Source organism: Anguilla anguilla, chromosome 2, assembly GCF_013347855.1.
Source record: "Anguilla anguilla isolate fAngAng1 chromosome 2, fAngAng1.pri, whole genome shotgun sequence".
Lineage (NCBI taxonomy): Eukaryota > Metazoa > Chordata > Actinopteri > Anguilliformes > Anguillidae > Anguilla > Anguilla anguilla.
Genome location: NC_049202.1, coordinates 57,779,779 through 57,800,767, shown reverse-complemented (window position 1 = coordinate 57,800,767; position 20,989 = coordinate 57,779,779). Strand labels below are relative to the sequence as shown.

Here is a 20,989-nt window from a genome sequence, read left to right as displayed (position 1 = left end):
CGGGCAACAGATTTTGTACCGTCATCGTTCCAGACATAGGTAACAAGGGAGGTTGCCTAGGACACCATCCATTTGGTGAAAGTTTTAAGTAATACTACAATACACATGGAAACTTGGTTTCAATGTTTTAATGTAACAGAAGGCATGAGACAGAGTTCCGTGTGGTACCATAAAGCGTGATAAATGTAACAATTACACAATTGGACAAATCTGAACAAAAAATTCAAAATGAACATGCCTTCTCATACAATGTGTTAATCATCTTAGGACAAAGCACACATCCAAATCCAAATACTAAAACTAAGTTCACACAATATTTAGAAAGGCAATGTGCAAAACAGAACACAATAAAACAACATGAGAAAAAAACAAATATGGGAGAATTACGCTAAATACACTGATGCAGCAGTTAAAATGCAAAGATGGCATTTCGTTTCAGTCACATTATCCATGAATCAGATTTGTTCAAATGGCAGTGACGAAAGGTGGCAAAAGCATTTCTGATAGTCAGTATATATTCAGTATAAAGAATACATCAGTTAATAAATACACTGTATAATAAATGAGACAGCTGAAAGCATCTTCAAGTGCAATAGGAGAAATTTCAGTACAGTACCCCAAGGAGGCTACAGAGAACAAGCGCAGCCTTTAAGGCTGGGACTCAACTGGACTCCTTTTTGGCAATATTTCCTCAAACCAACAGAATGTTCATTCCTGAATTTACTATTAATTTTCTGTCAAACCCTCATGCCTCATGTTTCCTTCCCTCTACAATTCTATAAGTAACCCTGAGAGAAGGTAGACCTGGCTTTGACTATTCTTCTCAGAAACCAGACACAATACTAACTCTGGTACTGCTTCTGTGTTACAGTTACTGACCATGAAGTCTGTACTCTTATTGGCAGATGGTGAGTATAGTTATGCAGGCAGAGTTAAGATCTGCTTAAGCGCTAAGATATTCAGCTTTTCTCATGAAACAGATCTTACCATGTTTTCATTTCAAAAACACAATAAAATGACCTGACTATCCATTTCTCTGACAAGTAACTTATTCAAATATTATCACAATTATGATGAATTACAGAGTTTTGCAATTGGTTATCCTGACTGAACTGAGCAGCAGCTTCTGTATGGTGCATAGAAAGAGGCAAAGCAGCTGTTCAGCCATCTTTTATGTTTACATTAAGCCTTAAGTTGGTTTATACATCTCTCCCAATGTCAACATACCAGGCTCCCATTAGTACCACATTTTGGTAATACCTTAATTCATTATCATTTTAAACTTTAGTTTAGCATCAGCAATGCTTCAAATAATGAAACCATTGTGACTGTTTAACAACAGCTTTGTTCATATGGTTAACACTGATGCATGGATAAACCAAAATTTTACAGATAACAAACACAAATTGGCTGACCTTTGTGGGTAGAAATTAGGTTCTGAAGATGCTACAAATTTAAATAGTTGAATACATGTTTGTCAAGTCCAGCCTAAAACTTTACCAGGAACTATTTTACACGGCCATTATTATTAGGCCATCAAAAGAATTACACCAACCATAGGATTGTCCAGGGTATTTTCATTAGACAAACAGAAATAAGGTGGGTTTTGTGTTGCATCATGCATGCAAAGAAAAGATAGAGAACATTCACTGTCCAAAACACAAAACCATAAAGAGAAATGTCTCCAAAAATGTAGTAATATATGCAGGCATATAGTCCTGCTTCCACAGTTTTGATGGTTCTTGTCAAATTATTGCTTTGTATTTCTCGGACAGGTAGGATTGTCTCTACTGTTTGCACTGAAATTGAGCACCCTCTTCTTCCTCCCAAAATTACACAGACATGGTGGAACAACATCAGTAGGTTTAAAACCCCTGAAGACCAGACCAACAGGTGGAACTTAATTAAAGAATTTCATGAGTACAAAAATAATTATGATAACCTTGTATCAAGGAGTAGTGGTTTGATGTTATCTCAATCCAACCAGCTCTTCAAGACCAAGAACTCCATGCACATACAACACAAGGTCTGTGAACTTGCATGAGCTGAGAAGGGCCTATTAAAATAAAGGGATTAGAAGACAGTGCAATTACCCTACAAGAATAACCTTTGCCCTACAGTACATAATGAGGTTCTTAAATGAGGTTTGATTCCTGTGCAAAGCATTTTATGTGGGGTTGCCCAGCTAAAGTTTTGAGAATTATAAGGTATTCACCTTCCAGAAGTTTATTCTGATCAGCTGGGGAAAGGCTTAGCAGTCAAGCAGATACATTTTCATATTTCTGGTTTTCTTCACTGCACTTTGATCAAAACTGGTTGGACTACATCAATCCATGTGAGGAGAAGGCAACTCTAAAAGTCAACCCTCACTCAGACCAATGACAGCAAAGGATAGACTCAAGAGAGACTTTCATTTATTCATTTATTCTTAGTGTAGGAATGGAGGCGAGGAGATTCATTTACTGGACTTGCTTGCTTTGGTGGAGTTGATGTCTGTCTTGGTTTTCTGGAGACGAGAGAAGATCTCCTTAAACAGCGCCCTGTACTCGGGCGTGTTCTGGCCCAGACGTTTGTCTACTGCCTCCACTTGCTTGCTGATGCCCTCCAGGGCCTCTGGGGTGGATGGGGTCTGTGTAGGGGTGGGTGGAGGTGCAGTGGTGGCGCAGTCCTTCATGGAGGGGTCTCGGGAGACGGGGCGGGACGTCTGCACCTCTGCATGCCGCAGGCTCTCCTCGTGGCGCCTGCACTTCCCCAGCAGCTCCTCGTACTTCTCCAGCAGGGCGTGGTACTGCTCGTCGACCTCCCGCAGGATGGACATTCCCCGCTTCCGCACACTGTTGGCGTGGATGGCGTAGCTCCCCCGCCTGCGCCCGGACGCGTCCCGGGCCACGATGGCGTTCAGCGCCGTGTCGCTGCAGCTCTTCCGCACCGGGCTGGACGCCGGCAGGGACTGCCCCTCGCCGGCCTCGCTGCCTTCCTCGCCCAGCGCCGCCTCTTCCTCCAGGGTGTCGGTCTCGGGGGTGCTGTTGAGCAGCGTCTGTGTCAGACCGTCCTCTCCACCAATCAGGAAGGTGCGGGCCCTGCGCAGCTGCTGCAGCTCTTGCAGCTCGGCCTCCAGCTCCCGCACGCGCAGCTGGCAGCCCTCGGCCCCTTGCAGCCGCTGCTCCAGGCGAGCGAACTCCTGCAGGATGGCTGCGCACTCCCGCTCCGCGCCCTCGCGCCGGCCCCGCTCCACACGCACCGCCGAGCGGAGGGATGACACGGACTCGCGCAGGCGCTCGTTCTCCTCCTGCAGCGGCCGGCAGTCTGCCTCCGAGCCCACGCTCCCAGGGCTGCCCACCACGAACCCGTCCTCATAACTGACAGAGAAACACAAAACCCGCCTTTTCAAAATCCTCCATCATTTAACACATTAAAATAAGACAGCTCAAAATGATTTTAAAATGGCATTTGACAAGCAATCATTTCTAGTTCAGAGAACTGGAAGTCTTTGAACCGATGTAAGGAGTACAGGAACTGGCTGCAAAAAGAACTGACTACGACTGACTGAACCATGAAGTGATGCACTGGCCTAGTCAGACTGTTTGTTTCCTTGGTCGCCCTACGGCAGATCCACGCGAGACCCAGGGCTCTGACCTGGGTGCGGTGCACAGCTCCTTGAGGCAGGGGAAGGAGTGGATGGTCTTGCGCCGTTCCCTCTTCTCGCGGTGCACCCTCAGCTGCTCCAGGGACCGCAGCCCCTCCACCTTCACCGTCAGCGCTTCCACCTGTCCCTGCAGCACATCGATTGTCCCTGTCAACCTGCCACCCCATGGAGGAACACAGTTACTCTACCATTCAGTGTTACAATGACAAAAGCAGATGAGAATATACATGCATAGACATTGACTGATGCGAATACGCTGTATTTTTGTTGTTTAAATATGACCAATGTTACATTTCATTGAAAGCAGTTTGTTGTGCAGTAAGCCAACATCTGTTAATTTACTGATGTATGGATTTTGAACACCTGTTTATAAAAGTTAACATGACACATATCCCAAATTAACGAGATCCAAAAATGCAGCCTTATATTTGTGTTTTTTTACATGATTTGCCTGGTATGATATGGAATTGGCAGTTAACAGGTAGCATGAACGGTGCATGTACGGAAGTGTGCGAGGGCCCTCTCTTATCATAGGTATACCTATAAAAGCATGAAGGCTATGTGAAATACAGCCAGATCAATTACCTTTATAGGTTTAATACAAACGACTAATGTACAGGGTTTTGTATTTGGTGGGAGTTCCTTTTCAGGTGGTAACACATATTATATTGAATCCATTGTCCGCTGCTCATGGAGTTCAATGAGAGACGGATACAGTGTTCATGAGCTTGTGCTTGTGTTAGGTACAGTACGTTTGTTCTCGAGCAGCCGTGTAAACAGAGCCTCAGCCTTCAGGCCCACCTCTGTATTTTCTGCTGTGAAGCCTTGCCGTCCAGGACCAGAGCCTGATTGGCGAGCTCGAGCTCGCGAGCAGTCGTGTCCAGCTGCTCATACACCTTGGCGTGCTGTTCGTTCATCTCCCGCAGCATCTCCAGCTGCTTGGACAGGTACTGCAGGAGAGACAATAGGCCTTAATCAAACTTCAGCCATTTTTTATTTAGACTTCTACTTATATGCACTCTTTGAGATACTTTTAGATGTTTTTGTGTATGACAAAGGATATTTTAGAAACAGACGTTTCCCAGGACCTGCCAGCTGGTGTACAGACATCAGCAGGACTGTTTAAAGCAAGAAAATACTCATCAGGTCCAAAATTTTGTCTAAATTGAACATTTTTAGCTTTTCTGCACAGCATTAAAAGGCCTAGGAGTATAAAGAAATTCCAGAATATATCTACTAAAACAACTCAAAAATACTGTGTCTCACTGCCCTTGACAGAATGAGCAAAGTACCAAATTTAAAGAAATAATGGGGGGGGAAAAAAGCCCTCACCTGAGAGCTTGATGTGAGGGCTTGTTTTTACATGGTAAGATCACACATACGTAAACTGCAGCAGTTTCCGTATTCCTAGTGTTGCAGAACGTTATCCCTTATACGATGGACTGTGCAGCTCTAATTAAATTACGATGCAGGCAAAGCGACTGCTGCTGTGAAGCCATTTCATGGCCCCATAAAGAGAAACGGTTTTCCTCTTCTAACACCCCAGCACTTCCGCCTCTCCTCCCTCCTCCCGGCATGCTGTGAAGTTTAATTGTCCAAATGGAGTGTCAAGGAGAAGGGGTCAGGTGAGAGAACCTAACGCAGTCTCGACTGTCAATGTGCCAGATAGCCCTGCACCACCAGACTTGCCTCAGTCAGACACTTGGCAATGGACAGGGGAACACTCACTTGAGAAACTGCATACAAGAATGTACACGTTCTTGCATGCACAGACAGACAGCAGCCACAGACATCCACATGCACAAATGCAGTCACACAGGTGGAGCCTTTAAAGTATATAGGTGCAACATCTCCTCTGCAAAATGCACTGCAGCTTCTGGCTGGTCATTTTGTTTCAGTTACATCTAGGTCTGCTCTATACCAATTCTTGCGGAGTCAGCTTATCGGCGTGATATCTTGTCTATATTATGAACGCTCTGCGTAACCTTGGGCCAGCCACAGCATCTCTAAACTGAAAATGATGGATTAGTTTCACTTGGCATTGGTCCAGTTTGGCAGCCTGTCCAGGGTGTATTCCTGCCTCTTGCCCAATGCATGCTGGGATAGGCTCCAGCAACCACACACCCCCCCCCCCCCAAAACCCTGCCCGGGTATAGATAATGGATGGATGGATGGATGGCATTGGATCCCACAAGTAAAAGAGCGCATTCATTACTTTTGATAACAGACATTTTTGTACACACTATTACATCATATACACAGATTACACACACAGATTTTCTCCCCTTTTTCAGCCATCCCTTTTTTTCTAACCACATCGTTCGTTATTCTCTAGAGGGGAGAGGAGCACAGCTCTGTTCAGGCTGAGCCTACAGTCCTGACAGAATGAGCTTCTCACAGTTCTCCTTGGCTTTAATTTTCATAGCACTACAGGGTGCACAACAGCACCCCTGTCTCAACACTCCCAATGACGAGTTCCTCGATGGCCTTGGTGATATGTGGCACAACCCTCAAATGAATTACTTCCTATACCAGAGGTTATTCTTTCCAGGTCAAATGTGGCGGTACATTATCAAGACGTCCTAGCCTCTCAACAGGCATCCCACAGAGCTGTTCTTGGTCCTCACTCTTCTCCCTCTATACAGTCTCCTGGTTCCGGCATTTCTGTCCATGGCTTGTCTTATGACTCTTGAGCTGATGACACTCAACCTATGTGCATCTTCCTTCATTCTGATACATAGCTCTCAGCTTGCTTGAAAGACATCTGGAGCCGAATGTCAAACCACTGTCTGTAGCTTATTCTGACCAAGACAGAGATGCCATACTTACACGCCAAGATCATCAGAACACAAATGGAATAGACTACTCTGATCAACAATCTCTGGGCTCTTGGCCGCTATACATGCATGCCCGTACTTCCTGGTCATGTCACTTAAGTGGTGGAATGAGCTCCCAGTGGGTCAGTAAAAGCAGTGACAGTACAAACACTAGCCATCTTATGACAAACCTGACCCACCTCTGTAGACTGTACCTTGTCTGGCCCAACCCCAATATTCTTTAACTACCACCCCTTTCAGTACTGAACCTGATGTTGTTATAGCACTAGTATAGTTGTGTACTATGATGGTACTTACGTTTTAAAGTTAGAATGCTTACCATTAGTTTTATCAGACAGTGTGCACAGATTTATGTCCAACCTATTTTGCCTTCTCTATCATAATACTATACTGTCAAATTCCTAATGCTAACAATGTTTCCACTTCGTCAGTGGCCTGGAAAAAAGCGACTGCCAAATGGCAATAAGGCAGCATAATCTAATAGAGACCGATTGGACAAAGGTCCACCTCCACGACCAGCACAACTGAAAGCTCTCTGGTTTCTCTGATTGAGTACATCGACTCCAGTGCAAAACATTGCGCCACTTATTTGTGTGACAGTGCAGCAGAAGCCTTACCTCAATTTCCTGCACTTGTTCCTCGTTGGTGATGTACATCTGCTGCAGGGAATCCTCCAGCTCCTTGTTACGTTCCAGCAGGGTCTTTCCCAACTCTGCTGCCAGATGCAGGTCTGTGAGGGAGGACAGTGGGACGGGGGGGGGGTTTAAGAAGCGAGTGAGTTGAGGATGGGAGGGAAGGGGTTAACTCTTGCATTCTTTTCCCATTCATTCCTAATCAGATTGCAGTAACAGCATTTCAAGCTCAGAACCATAATCAGATTACGACCAGCTCTATTGTGTAAGTGAAAATTAAATCTCTCAATAATGCAAAAACTGCAGTCTGTCTCAGAGACATGTTTTGTTACACATTATTTGAATTTATGTTCCTGTATCTCTAACCAAACAAAGCAACATTTATTGGCAATTTTGTTGTGGCATTTGGTCCTTTTGTTCTGCTATATATGCAAAATGTCTCCACACAGTGAGTGCATTTAAGATAATTCCCTTTTTAAATAGGTTGAAATATTCAACAATGAACCAGTTCATCCAACACACCATTGGGAGAAGCAAAACGAGAAAGGAACAAATCCCTCACCCAATTCCCCACTCTCTCTCTCAGGCTTCTATTTTTAATCCTCTATCTGATTAACACACACAGTGACTGTGATCTCAGTAAAGATCAGCTGAAGGAGCTTCCTTATGAAAACCGTGACAGACATTGGCTGCATGATGCATGATGAAAGAAAAAGGCATTAAAAGGGTTTCTCTTGAAATTAAATTTGAGCAGAAGTATTTTAGAGGGGCAGCATGTTCTTAAGGATGCAAAATATATTTTACACAAGAAAGAAAATCAATGTTATTTACATGTGGTATTGAGTCCTACAATGGTTTTTCAACTTTGTTGTACCGATACATTTGCCCCAGTCCAAAATGTGGGTCAAGTTATCTCATCGGATGTCTTTGCTGAAAAACGTTCTCTCTAGCATTCTCTGTTACAAAAATGGGGATGATCTCATCAATACCCAACATCCATTCCAGTGACTGAGCCGGCTTCACAATTCTGGCCTCCGCTGATACAGTTGTTGATATTATAAATCTGTCAATTTTTAGAGCAAACAAACACAGAAAGGGAAAAGTAGAGGCATCTGGCTCAATTAATCATTTCCCTTACCTCCTGTCTTTCTGCTATGGAAGTGCAAACCTGAATGCATTAGGCTACCTCTGTGAAATCACACATGCTGACAACCGAGAGGAACTCACTCTCACCCAGATCTGTTTTTCCTCACAAAGCTAAAATGTGGTAAAATTCCCCCAGAAAATCAACGTGTATTCAATCTATGGTATTGATTTTCACAGAAGTAATATTCCAAGAAAGGTCAACTGATTAGGATTAAGAATACTAGAAAGGGAAGGTTTGGGGACACATTACACAGAAGCAATTATCATTTGCACCAAAATCAAACTCAGAAACTCAACTTTAGTTATCTTTATTGAAAAAATGAAATATTTCATGAAATAATATTTGTTCATTTGCTTGTATTTCTGCTCTGCTTCTACCATTCTCCATTAATTAAAGTGACTGAGGGAAAAAAAACAAGCCTACACCAAGCTCCTTACACTGGTTACAATGCAAATAGGGAGTCTCACCCTGACAACATAATTAATTCCCTGGGATCTGCTCTGCACCACTCTTTAGCGGCATGAAAAAATGTAAAGCCATTAACAGTTAATAATAGAATAAATAAAAATGAGATTAAAACTGTCCAAGACCTGTGAGGTCATACATCAACTGTGACTACAGACATTGACCCCTATTAAAGAACACGAATGTTGCATTTTATCACCAAGACTGAGGTGTCAGCACTGCAGGGAAAATTCTGTCAGGGCCCATACTTCTACCCTCTCTCTCTTGCTCTCTCTTTCTCTCTCTCATGCACACACACACATACACATACACATGCACATGCTCACAACTCACAAGGGAAGTGCAGAGCAAAAAATGCAAAAAAGCAACAGAGAGAGAAGAGCACTGCCTGTTATCAGAATCTGGCAGAAACTGAGTGAAACCAAAGGCAAGGCAAAATAAATTAATGAACAAAGTGCTCCTTTTGTTCCCTCTGAACGCCTATCTCTCCGTGGACAAATACAAGTGTGATTTTATTTAATGTGCATTGTTCAATGCAACACAGAGCTAAAAAACGGATGTTAGAGAAAAAATCCAGCTGCAGCACGAGGAGACCCCAATCATCCCCCTGCCCCGACCCTCAAGACCAGCCAGTGACGCGGCCTCATGCAGGCGCATTGCTGTACGTGACGCACACACCCACATGCATGAGTGCCTGCGTGTGTGCGCACGCCAATGGGTGGAAATGAGTTATGTAATTCGAACAAAGCAAAATGGTGGTTGAGCGTAACACAATCAGCTAGTACCACAACCAAGACTGTGCTGTGAGGCTGACAGAGACAAAAGGACAGTTTAGTGAGGTTTGAAGGTCAGGTTAATGGGGTAGTGATGCCACTCAAGGAATAGCCATAGGAAATGAACCGCACGGAATACAATGTTAAGCCTTTCCGATTTTCACTTGAAACGGAGTTTCCAGGAAGGAATATGTCACATAGGCATTCTCAACCTTGGGTACATATAACACACTAGAAGACCTGGAGAATATCATGCAAAGAATTTCACTGAAAGGCCATTGCAATGTGCTGCAAAATGTGTTGAGTACAGAAGACTACGTAGTGTAGCCCAGTCCATTCGTGGGATGCACAGAACACTTCCACTGCACACAAGCCAGGTGGCTGCTCTGGGTCATCTCTGACTTGGGGCATCAACACAACTCACTTTCTATATTAAGAGCAAACGGACCAGCAGAGCATTTAATGTAAACATGTGAGGGCATAGGAACCATTAACATTACAGGCTTTTAGGGCTTTAATTATGTATATAAGACTACAGCATCTAAAAGAGAAATGGAAAGGAAAAGAATACTAATAATCTGAATGTACATTCTTGAAAAGGGTGTGACACTCTGGATAGTGCATATCCATCACTAATAATTTGTTTAGTTATGCGAATCTAAGTCTATTACATGCTACACATTCACACACAAACATTTTAATGAGATTAAGCGTGTATGTGACTCTTGTAACTAAAATATGTAACTATTTCCCCTTCAGCCAACCCTGTCCCTGCCATCACCCTCCAAACCAAAAATCCCTGTCTGAGAATCAGAGACATTGTCTCGTCTGGTTACCTTAATCAGATCATCCAGGGCTTAGCACTGCCAAAGCCCAGACCTCCGAGCGCCACCAACACAGACATGGTCCAGTCACCCCCTGGACTGTGAAGCCTCCATCTGGAGAGTGTCAATCTCTGTGCCACAACCTGTACTTTTGTCTTTTCATTCATAGGTTCACACTCACTGTCCAGAAGAGCGCACACACATCTCTTTAGTGTCGCTTTGTGTATCGCGATGCCTTTGAGCCTGATCTGCAGGTATGAAACATGCTCCAGGTTTCCCGCTGGAAGGAATTGGCGAACTAGCTTAGGGGGAGAAAGTGAGGTGGTCATGGCGCATGATTTATCTCTATCTGTGCAATACTGCAAAGAGAAAAGGACAGTCACTTAGGCGGGAGCACAATAATTAAATTACATAAATCAATATCATAGAGAGCTTTCTAAAAGATTGATCAATGACAGGGGACAATTCTGAGAACCAGAAAATGCATAAGCCTGTACATTGTGCGGACAGTCTCCATGTTATACTGCATATTGTACAATATGTTTGTGGTATTCAAGACCCTCCTCTCACTGACATTTATATACACACGCTGCATTTCTGATGATTTATAGTGTTGTGGTGCCGCGTCCTGTGTGCTGTAAAAGAAGCACAGAGACCAGCAGCCTCTCGTCAGCTGTAAAACAAGCCCTGCTGCTTAAGAGCAGGCCTGCTGAGCCACAGCATTCCCCACTACTAGAAAGCACTCAGGCACCCTTGGGTACCAAGCACTTCTGTTTGGACTATCCCAATTTTCCCCCCAATTGTTAGTGACAGACGACAAAATATTGTGACAAAATATTTCTAAGTAATTGTGCATGAGGCAACAATGTAAGTATTTGTTTCTTTGAAACATATCTTACCAACAGCACAGTCATATCTGCACATTGTGTAATGGTACATTTTAAAAAAGAAAAAGATGATTACATTGATCAAGCTGAATACTATTACATGCCATACCAACACAAGGCCCAGCGAGATGACCAGTGCCACTGAAAATATAAGAGAGGAATGAAGTCTCTCTCTCTCATCTCTCTTCTGCTTTCACTCGCCCACAATTAGGACAAAGAGCACAGGGCTTTAAAATTGTGCTGCTATGCAGTTCTAACAAATCTAGACATATCAAATAGTATGGATTCTGGGGTGGTAATTTTCCATTGGTAGAAACCATGCAGCTTCCCTGTCAAGGGCAAATTGCCGTCAAAAGTGGAGCTACAGCAGTACCGGAGAGGACAGGAGCAGAAACGCACTTTTCCAGTAGGAGATGGATTTTTACAAAGCCTGAACTTTGCATCATTATGGGTCCTCCTCCTTGTGGTTAGGCTAATCATTATACTTCAGACTCTCCTCCAGACAGTGTGCATCACGCAGGTTCCTATTCATTGTTAACAAACAACTCGTGCATTTCTACGGCCCATCGGCAAATGTACCAACATAAATCCCAGCGGGATAAAGAAGAAATCTTGGCGCAAACACGCAAAGTGCATTGATGCAAGAAGAACAATCGAAGCTTTCAGACAATTGAGAGTGGGGGGTGGGGGTGTTATCTTCGTTATTACATTGCGCATAACAATGCTGGAAAGAGCGTCGTGGATATCACTGAATGTTCGTTATGTTGACATTTTGTAATCTATGACCTAAACTACTATTAACCTTTTCCATGGTGCCTGCAATGTTGTAAGGCGTACAACATCGTGCAAGGTGGATTTGACAGACAGTTCCACAGCTATGATGCGAGAAGCAAGGCCCTTCACGTAACATTAGCTGACTAGATAAAAGAGCGGCGTTTTGTTTGATGAAACAGTTCGCGTCGTTTACATTTAAAACACAACGCTTTTACGTAAACGCAATTTATCAATGAATAATTTACTGTTGCAGCGACATTTAATAGCATGTAACACATTTTGAGTAGAGAACCTTTGTTCGGAGACAACAAACAAGTCCACTGAAAATTATTCCGACTGTAGCCTACACAAGTGCAGGGCTACCGTATGGGTTGAAGACGACAGAGGCCGCAATTCTTCGCATTTGTTTTACTCACCCTGCTCCAGATCTTGCTGGTCGTACCATGGCTCCTCTTCCTCCGTTTCAAATTCTTGCATTCTGCCTGCACTAAGCATCGAAACTGTAACCTGAAGCAGCAGCACGCCGGTCGACCACACAAACACTTCCACAACCTCTGTCCCGCTACTGCCGGTCAGAGGAGGAGGAGGAGGAGCAGGAGCTGTTCACCACTGAGTAAGACACGGACGTTAACCTACTACTGCGTTACTCTCTTCGCAGGCAAATAAGTATTTCCGGCAAAACCCCGCGCATCTTTCTCCAAACTCAGTATTTGCTTTTCCCAGTAGAAATTATTTAAAGCAGATTAAAGGAAACAAAGCCAGAACTATACGATACTGAGGTAGCTAAAGCGTATCAAGGAGCTCATACCACCAACCCGACTTTTTAAAAAGCACACGCGAGCCTTATTCACATCGATCCCAGAGACTGGAATAAAATCTCTGAAAAAGATGTGACAGTGAATAACCGAATCCAAACCAATTTATGCACAAGTAACTAAAATCAATACAGTCTGTGAGATTTCTATCCATCAGCGTCGTTGTTCTATGGTTCTGTTTGACGCGCTCTAATCGGACAGCGGAGCACAGTGTTGCCTAGCCGAGGTGCTGCATGATGATCATTTCTACAGTCGATTTAAGCAAGGAAGCTAAGCTTCTTCAATTAAATATGCATTCGAGTGATTTCACACTATTCCCTCTTAACTGCGAATTACTCAGATGTTTTCCTGCTTTCTAGCGTTCATATTTTTCATCCTCTCTCTCTGTCCCAATGAGCTCTTTCTGTACAGACGTGGCAGATGCTGAATCCCCTCCCTTCTTAGTCGCAGACAGAAGATAATTCATCCAACTGGACAGCAAGGCTAATTGATCACGTCACTGTTTCAGAATGATAATTGTGCGTAATGCATAGTTTGTTGACCAGCATGAGAGTGCACTTAAAACAATTTTCGTTCTTTGTAAATATAAATATTAATGTCGTATTTAAATAAATCATGCCACGCGTAAAACTGCACAGACCCTTGCGCAAACCTGCTTCGGGTAGGCTATAATTATGCAGTCTCATCCGATAAATCTTATATTTCTAGACGTAGGCTGTACGGGTCCATTTTAGACACAATAGAATGTGCAATAGAAGTAGAAAATGCGCACTTTTCATTTTGATATGATCTGCCTAATACAATAGAAATTCGGGCCCATCCAATAACTATTAATACCTGAAAGCAATGATTACAGTGAGTCATACATTTCGCAGAATTAAACAGATGTTGCCCAGTTGGAGCTGGCCTAGAACATATTTTGGGAAATGGTGTCCTGTCTTTGAGGTGTCTCATCATTGGTTCCCCTACTTGTTAGGCTACTGCTTTAAATCCAGCAATGAGTACTGGAGTAGTGGTTAGTACAGGCTGAATTAGGCTATTTCCAAACTGAGTGTGACTCTTGGACAGCTGCATTTAAGGTCGCTAAAAATATAGAAAATCCAAAACAAAACGTGAAAAACAATTCTTCAGCGGCATCTTGAAGTCAACATATAAAAGTTCAAACACCAATATGTAATGTTACATATAATCTGATACAGTATTATGTAGCGGTTTTGGTTTGATGAATATGAACGTTCGTTTGACATCGTTTTAACAGAACGACTTAGTGGGGAAGTCTACATTTTAGAAATAGGAATTCTAAAATGTATTTTCCCCATTCGATTACCGAATGCCATGAAGCTGTAAGTTATCTTATTGATAATTAATTAGAATAAGGCTATGTTTATAACGTAACTACTTGAACTGGACTGGTAATTAGGGCCGCCAAGTTTATCTCCACTTGTTTTCTTGCTTGGTACTTCAGTCCTCCACCAGCTAGAGGTCCTCCGCAAGTTTACTTTGCCTATTTATCTTTTTAAAATTTTTTTATTGCTATCAACATACTTCATGTGCTGTATGATACATTTGTGCATTTCCTATTGCTAAATAAAGTACAATTATAATTTTTTAACTATATAACTCTTTGTCCAACCAAGGACCCACCACGCATTTTCCTTACAGTTTTTTAAATTTTCTTTTTCTGCACCCTGTTGGCTAATTTTCAGAGCAATATGCAATCACTCGGGGTATTGAGGCAGAGATCAACCTTCATTCGCCACCAGGTGTCAGTCTAAGCTGTGGTTTAGGACTTCCTGCTCTTTAATGTAGTCTTTGAGGAACAGCGCATTCACTGCTGGATTTTAATCACATCTTATTACTGAAAGCACTTCGGACAATGGAAGCTGTAGCATCCTGTGGTTAGATTTAGAAGAATTGTCATAATTTGTTACATAAAGGGAAAATATCCCATGTTTGTATTAACTGTTTGTATGGGTGAATAATAAAAAATTTAAAAATAATAATAATAATAATAACTTGTTGTTGTTGTTATTATTATTATTATTATTATTATTATTATTCTCTGGAGAATAATTTTCTGGAAAAGAGCTGTCACATATTCTTTAATATCCCATCAGTGATTTCCATTGGTCTGTGTGGTGTTGTATGTTTATGTTTTCTTCTGCCTTATGGGAGCTGGTTGAGTGACACACAGAACAGTGGCTTGTTGCTTTCTACATTGCGTAATAACTAACACCACCACAAACAAGAAAGGCAAAAGAGAGATTGCATTAGCAATACAATTAGGTCAGATAATCAATTATTAATATCTCTGGCAGTTCATCTTTAGCAACACACACACATCTCTGCTTTTGGGGGACAAAATTGGAACATAAGATGAATCAGAAGAACATTATTGTAAGGCATGAAGACTACAACAGAAACTAACCACACATATGAAAAAAGTGAAGAAGGTCACATTTATCCAATGATGTAGGCAGTTTCACTAGATATGCACATTAGATATGCTACCTTTTGGATATTGGATTTAAATGTACATTTCTGAATGGAAGTTCTTAACAGAGATAGTAAGGAGGACATTTTCAAATCATGCAGAAGAATCCATTTCAAAATGTTACTAACGTGAGTACCTGCAAAACTATAATGTGCTATCCTTACAGCGTATAAGTTGCAAGGTCAAAAACGTTAATGTCTTGCAAACACATTGACCCTTAGGGGGATGATAAATAACTGAAACAGAGAAAATAATTATCCAAATGACTGACCCTAATCCCTTCTCGGTCTTAAGTGTGTGGGTTTGTGTCTGCTCCAATCTCTGTGTGCAATTAGCTTATCAGAGTGCAGAATACCCATCCATACTCAGCCACAATCCCATCTCCAAAACCACTTGCTACTTGCTAACTAGGAATATATTCAACAACGTTAAAGTATGAAGTATCAATGTTTCAAGATGACCAGGCAAAAAATAAAATCATGGGCTATCATTGCAAATCAAGACTTGATATAAATTTGTAGATTGGTATATGCAACAAATCCATTATTACCTTATCCATCATCAAAAATTAAGTCTACATTTATTTTGCACTGTAGGATATTATAGCACATTGACACAGCCATTTGTGAGAGCCTCTGTATTCTACATTAACTCTGAGGGGCTGAGTATTCACTCAAGCCTGTTTCTTTACAGCAGTGCCTTTTCTCCTGCTGTGATTCCCAACTGTTCAAGGGACCAGCAGCACAAAACCAAACAACACATGTTACCCATTAACCTTCCATCAGAGGCAGAAAGTCCAGGGGTCAGAAAGCAAAAGTCCTGCCATGTGTTTCTACCACCTTTGAACACAGGCAGCTGATTTCACTAATTAGTTTTACCTTCTGGCTGAAGAAATGTGCTAATTAGCAAACCCAGGTGATTGGAACAAAACACTGGGGAGGACTTTTGCTTTCTGAAACTGGATTTTCCACCTCTGCCTCCAGTTATGACACGGAAGGAGGGAAAACCTGACATTTTTCTTTTGTTGCAGAAAAATGTAATTTGCATTGCAACGTGCCCTCAGAATGTTGTTGTTCATTATCCTACCTCTGGAGCCCAGCTGCTCCGTGTTCTGAAAGCGTAGCTGTTCTGAGTTAAGCTCTTCCCTTGAATCCCCCATGTCTCCACCCAAGGTGCCCCTACAGTAGGAACAAGAAGAGTCTGTATTTCAGCCTGAACTGTGTGCTGAGGATGCGTGAGTCAGCTTTCAGAGCAGACGTGGCGCTTCACAAATCTCCCATGTCACTCCACGCAGATCCGAGGCGAAGACTTGTCACCGACAGTGACATGGGTTTCAGAGACATCACTGACGCTGATCTAACGAGGTTGGATGTCTCAAGGCAATTCTTATTCGGCATTTTGTCTGGATTTACATGAGCTTATTAAAGGGTTTGAACTTTGGAGAATGTTCCTTATTGCCAGTATTTATTCAGCATCCTCAAATGGAATATGAGTGACCTTTCAAATTACAAATTTAAATATCATATAGAAAGGGTGATAGAAAAGCTAGATCAAATACAGGATAGATATTTGAGAAATATTGCTTTAATGTTGATGTTATGCTAAAGATCTCTCTGTGGCACTGGGGTCCACTGCGATTTTTAGTGCTGCCTGGACTTCAGTTTCGGGAACCATAGACCCCAATGGGCACCAATCTCTTCTCCTAAAAAGTACTTGCAGAAGAATTCCTGGCCACAGACTGTGATGCAGGACCAGGAGACCTGGGGACATATTGAGAGAAAAATGTGAGAATTTGCCATACAAAGCCCCCACCCCCCAGGCCCGAGAAGTATCCTGTCCTGCAGGGCAGAACAGATGAACATAGGCCAGACCTTGCACACAGAGAACATTGTGCAGCCTGAGACCAAGTCTACGGCCACCTGCACAAAGACCGCCTTTATCCTCCTCCACCCCAAAGCCTCCCACAGACACTCACACACCCCTCTAGCTCAGAAAGAACATTAATTCCCCAGATCATTCCTGTAGAGCTGGGCTGCTGAATGTCCCCGACACCGTCGGCGGTTCAGAAAGAGTCGGGTTACAGGAGAGGTGTGGTTTAGTCAACACAAGCTGGTGGGAAGCACCATTCAAACAATAGCCCCAAAGGGGTGTATAAACAGCACAAACACGTTGTGTGTTTTAAAAAGTACTGGTGCAGCGCAGTACACCCCAGTAGCATACGTCTTACATGATGATATATGCATGTACGATGCAGTGCAGTTCAATCAAACGAGCATTTTCTGATCATTGGAAGGATATTCTGGAAGATTTTAAGTTATTTCACGGCAGAGGGTCACACCACATGTGCTTTCTTCATATTTTATTTCAAATTGTAAAGAGGCTTCAGGGTGATAGCACTGTTGACAATATTGCTGCCCTGTAGTAGCTGCCTGCCTGAAAGCAGGTGTTTTTCATATACGGTTTAGTTTTTTAGGTTGCTCTGTGTAGTCTGCAGGTAATGGGATTTACATATTCAAACTTGGATAAGACTACACTTATTCCGAACTGAGCTAAACTTCATGAACTGCAGCTGCTATAGCATGGACTTGGACGAAAATGCATGAAACTAAATTATATTTGTTTGCTTCTTGCAGAGAGGAAAAGGCAGCAATGTATGAATATGTTACAACGACAATGGAAAACGCCATTCATGAGGAATACCATGACACATTGCACCTTACAGAAGAATGCTTCATATGAATGTTGCTTCAAGTCTTCACGTGGGACTACCATTTTTAGAGCTATGTTATTTCCAATATGGTGACAGGAACAAGCATTTTAATAATCCTTTAATTTAGCTGGTCAGCCATGTTTTGAAATTAAATAGAGACCGTGAATAACTGAGGTGTGAAATGCTGCCCACACTACATGGGTGACTACTTAATTGCAAGCACTCAGTTTTTTCTCCTGACATTTACACATTCACACCTCTCCTATTTTTAGGGAGTGACAGGGATTTGATGATGGAAGAGAGGAAGTGGGTGTCTATGTATCCATATGGAATCCTATGAGAGTGCTGAGTGGCAGAAACAGCAAGGTTGATTATGTACACTTCCGTTCAAAAGTGTTAGAACACCTAACACACGTTTTTGTGCTCTGTTTTTAGTGAAATTTAAGCTGTTCATCTTCTGAAAATAAACTGAAATGGCACAAGGTCAGAAGTTTATAGTGATAAGTAAAAAAATCTTTTGCTTCAGAGGATAGTCACATAATTTTTGGAGTTACACACAGACACACACAGGTAAACAAATTCTTTCCATTTTTAAAAATCAAACCAGCTAGTTTGGGTTGGGTTAGGCAGAAACTTCACGGAGAAGGAAGCCACATGTGTAGCACATCTGTGGGAACTTCTACAGCAGTGTTGGGTGTGGACTTTCAGAACCAAATGACTGTCATTGTAGAAAAAAAACTCATGAATATGCTCAGAAGTTATTCCTGCAAAAGGTGGCTATTTTGATACAAAAGGTGTTTATTTCTTTTTTATCTTTGATTGCGTGAAAATGGTGAATTTACTAAAATATTTGACCGGTTGTCTACATTAGTGAAGCAGCATAACTCATATCAGAAACAAATGGCTTATATGGTTTGCTGTTCATAATAGCCCTGATTTCTAGTTAGTTTGTCAAAATCAGGATTACATTAAAATAAAACATTTTTTCACATATTCTAGTTATTTTTGAGCTGCCCCCTCACCCTGAATCAATTCCTGATTGCAGCATGATGACTGCACCCAGCAGCCCTATAGTGAAGTGCATATTTTGCCATAGCACTACCAAGGTATGTTGATGCTATGGCTATTGTGAAAGAATGACTAATCTCAGTCGGACAACTACAGTCAATCTGTGTCAACATGGCACATATACTAGTTGCCACTCTGCTGATAGAGCGTGCTACAGCAATGGGAATGGCCTAAATAAAATTATTTGCCATTCCAAACTGAGATAAAAAGAAAATCTTTATTAACAAAAAGCCATTTTGAGATTTGTCAGTCCATGTTTATTTATGGGGATGCTAAACCAGTCAACTATAAATTGTCAATAATTGTGCCATAAATCAAACTAAGCAGGTACAGCATAGTTAAAGTTACATAAGGACAGTGGGTGTGGTGTGGAAAACACAAATTTACTATTGGCGTGCACCTATTTTTTAAACCCAGGTTATAGCTCCCTTTGGTGTGGAAGCTCTGCTACTTCACTGTCAGTGAGATATACCACATGATCTTGTTATTTAAATAAATACCTGGAGGATTGGGAGTGTAAACTAGTCCCACACCTTTTCAACCACCATAGAACAGGGAGAGGTCTGTTCATCTGCCAGCATTTAAGCCCTCACTTCTTTTGTCTTTTCACTTGTTAATGCACCTATTTCGCTTTGTCGTTCTTTTACCTGTAGTCGCCAATTTCTTATCTTTTCAATCACCCCCCTCCTGCTGCTTGTTATCATATGAAAGCCCTCACACAGACACACAGGGCAGAAACAGAAGTCCAGTCTCCTTCCCCATTATGAGGAGACTCTCCTTACATGTGAACAGGGCAGGGAGGCCGGTTTGCTTGGCCCACATTATGGTGACATAAAAACTGTACACTCCCTGCATTCAGCTGTGGGATCAATTTCACAGATGGAGCAACAAAAACAGCCGAAGGAACCTCTTCCTTCTTTCTCTCAGTCTTAAATACTCCTTATTTTTCATCACTGATGTCACACACCTACCATTCCTTAGTTGATGTTACACAGAAAAGAGAAGCTAATGTAACGTAGTCTCTGTGGGTTTTTCTGGCAGATCCCCAGTCTGTGCCCATGTTACTTCATTATGCTCCCTGTTGTTCTGCCACACATTCCCCAATGGCCCTTTCAATTTTCTTCCCCATGCTGCCGGCAGGGCTCTTGCCCCAAATCCTGAGAATGTTGTCGTCTGGACTCCCCCACCGGTGCGGTTCGGCCCCTCTTTCATCACCGCCTCCACCCTGCCCGCTCCCGTCGCCACCGGCTGCTCCCCACCATCGCCACCCGGCCACCATCATCTGTGCTGCCACCTTAGGATTGTCACCTAGCTGCCACTAATTTTTATTAACGTGAACATTTACTGATTGACCACGTTGGTCATTTAAATCTACACCCTGAGACGACCAGAGGAGGATGGGTTCTTTCTATCTGTTACCAGGGAGTTTTTCCTTCCAAATGTTGCCTTAGGCTAGCTCCTGTGGGGATTTAGGCAAGGGATGTCTGTGAAGCGTATTGTGATTGTGTGTGAAGCGTAATTGTTTGTGAAATGTACTAGATAAATACAATTTGATTTGATCTTGGCAGTGCTTTTTATTGAAAACATCAACGTAACAGTTTTAATCTCACATTTATTTTTTGCTTTGTTCCAGTTGTGGTTGACCGTCCGCCATCCACACCCTCCTGCCTAAAGTGATCATATACCAATATTGGGCAAAGGTGTATGTGAGAAGTGGCTAACAACTTTCTCTCCACACACAGATACTAGTATACACACAGAGGAACGTCACAGTGCTAGCTGGCAGAGAAGCAGATCAACCGGCCACCTCCAAAGCACTCCAAGGCACACATATACACGAACTCGCACCCCCCCCCCCTCCCCCCCTTTCCTGGACCCTGCTGTAAAAGGAAACCCAGTCTCCACGGTGACCAGAAA

The 20,989-nt window shown here is 42.5% G+C and overlaps 1 protein-coding gene across 1 annotated transcript; it reads right to left on the bottom strand.

Moving 5' to 3' along the window:
• Positions 1-113: 113 nt before the first annotated feature.
• Positions 114-13,256, bottom strand: LOC118221943 (cerebellar degeneration-related protein 2-like). Its single transcript, XM_035407396.1, has 5 exons — positions 12,402-13,256; positions 7,101-7,213; positions 4,448-4,596; positions 3,637-3,801; positions 114-3,359 (listed from the first exon to the last, which is right to left on the bottom strand). The coding sequence occupies exons 1-5, from the start codon at positions 12,478-12,480 to the stop codon at positions 2,456-2,458; spliced, it is 1,410 nt and encodes a 469-aa protein (XP_035263287.1). The 5' UTR covers positions 12,481-13,256; the 3' UTR covers positions 114-2,455.
• Between the last annotated feature and the right edge of the window lie 7,733 nt (positions 13,257-20,989).

What these genes read in the sequence shown, in the direction of transcription:
- LOC118221943 (XM_035407396.1), bottom strand. Translation starts at nt 12,480, where the DNA reads ATGCTTAGTGCAGGCAGAATGCAAGAATTTGAAACGGAGGAAGAGGAG. An exon ending in CCAGCAAGATCTGGAGCAGG is followed by an intron (nt 7,214 to 12,401) that starts GTGAGTAAAACA and finishes CCTCCCTCACAG; the next exon opens with ACCTGCATCTGGCAGCAGAG. An exon ending in TCACAGCAGAAAATACAGAG is followed by an intron (nt 3,802 to 4,447) that starts GTGGGCCTGAAG and finishes ATGGGGTGGCAG; the next exon opens with GTTGACAGGGACAATCGATG.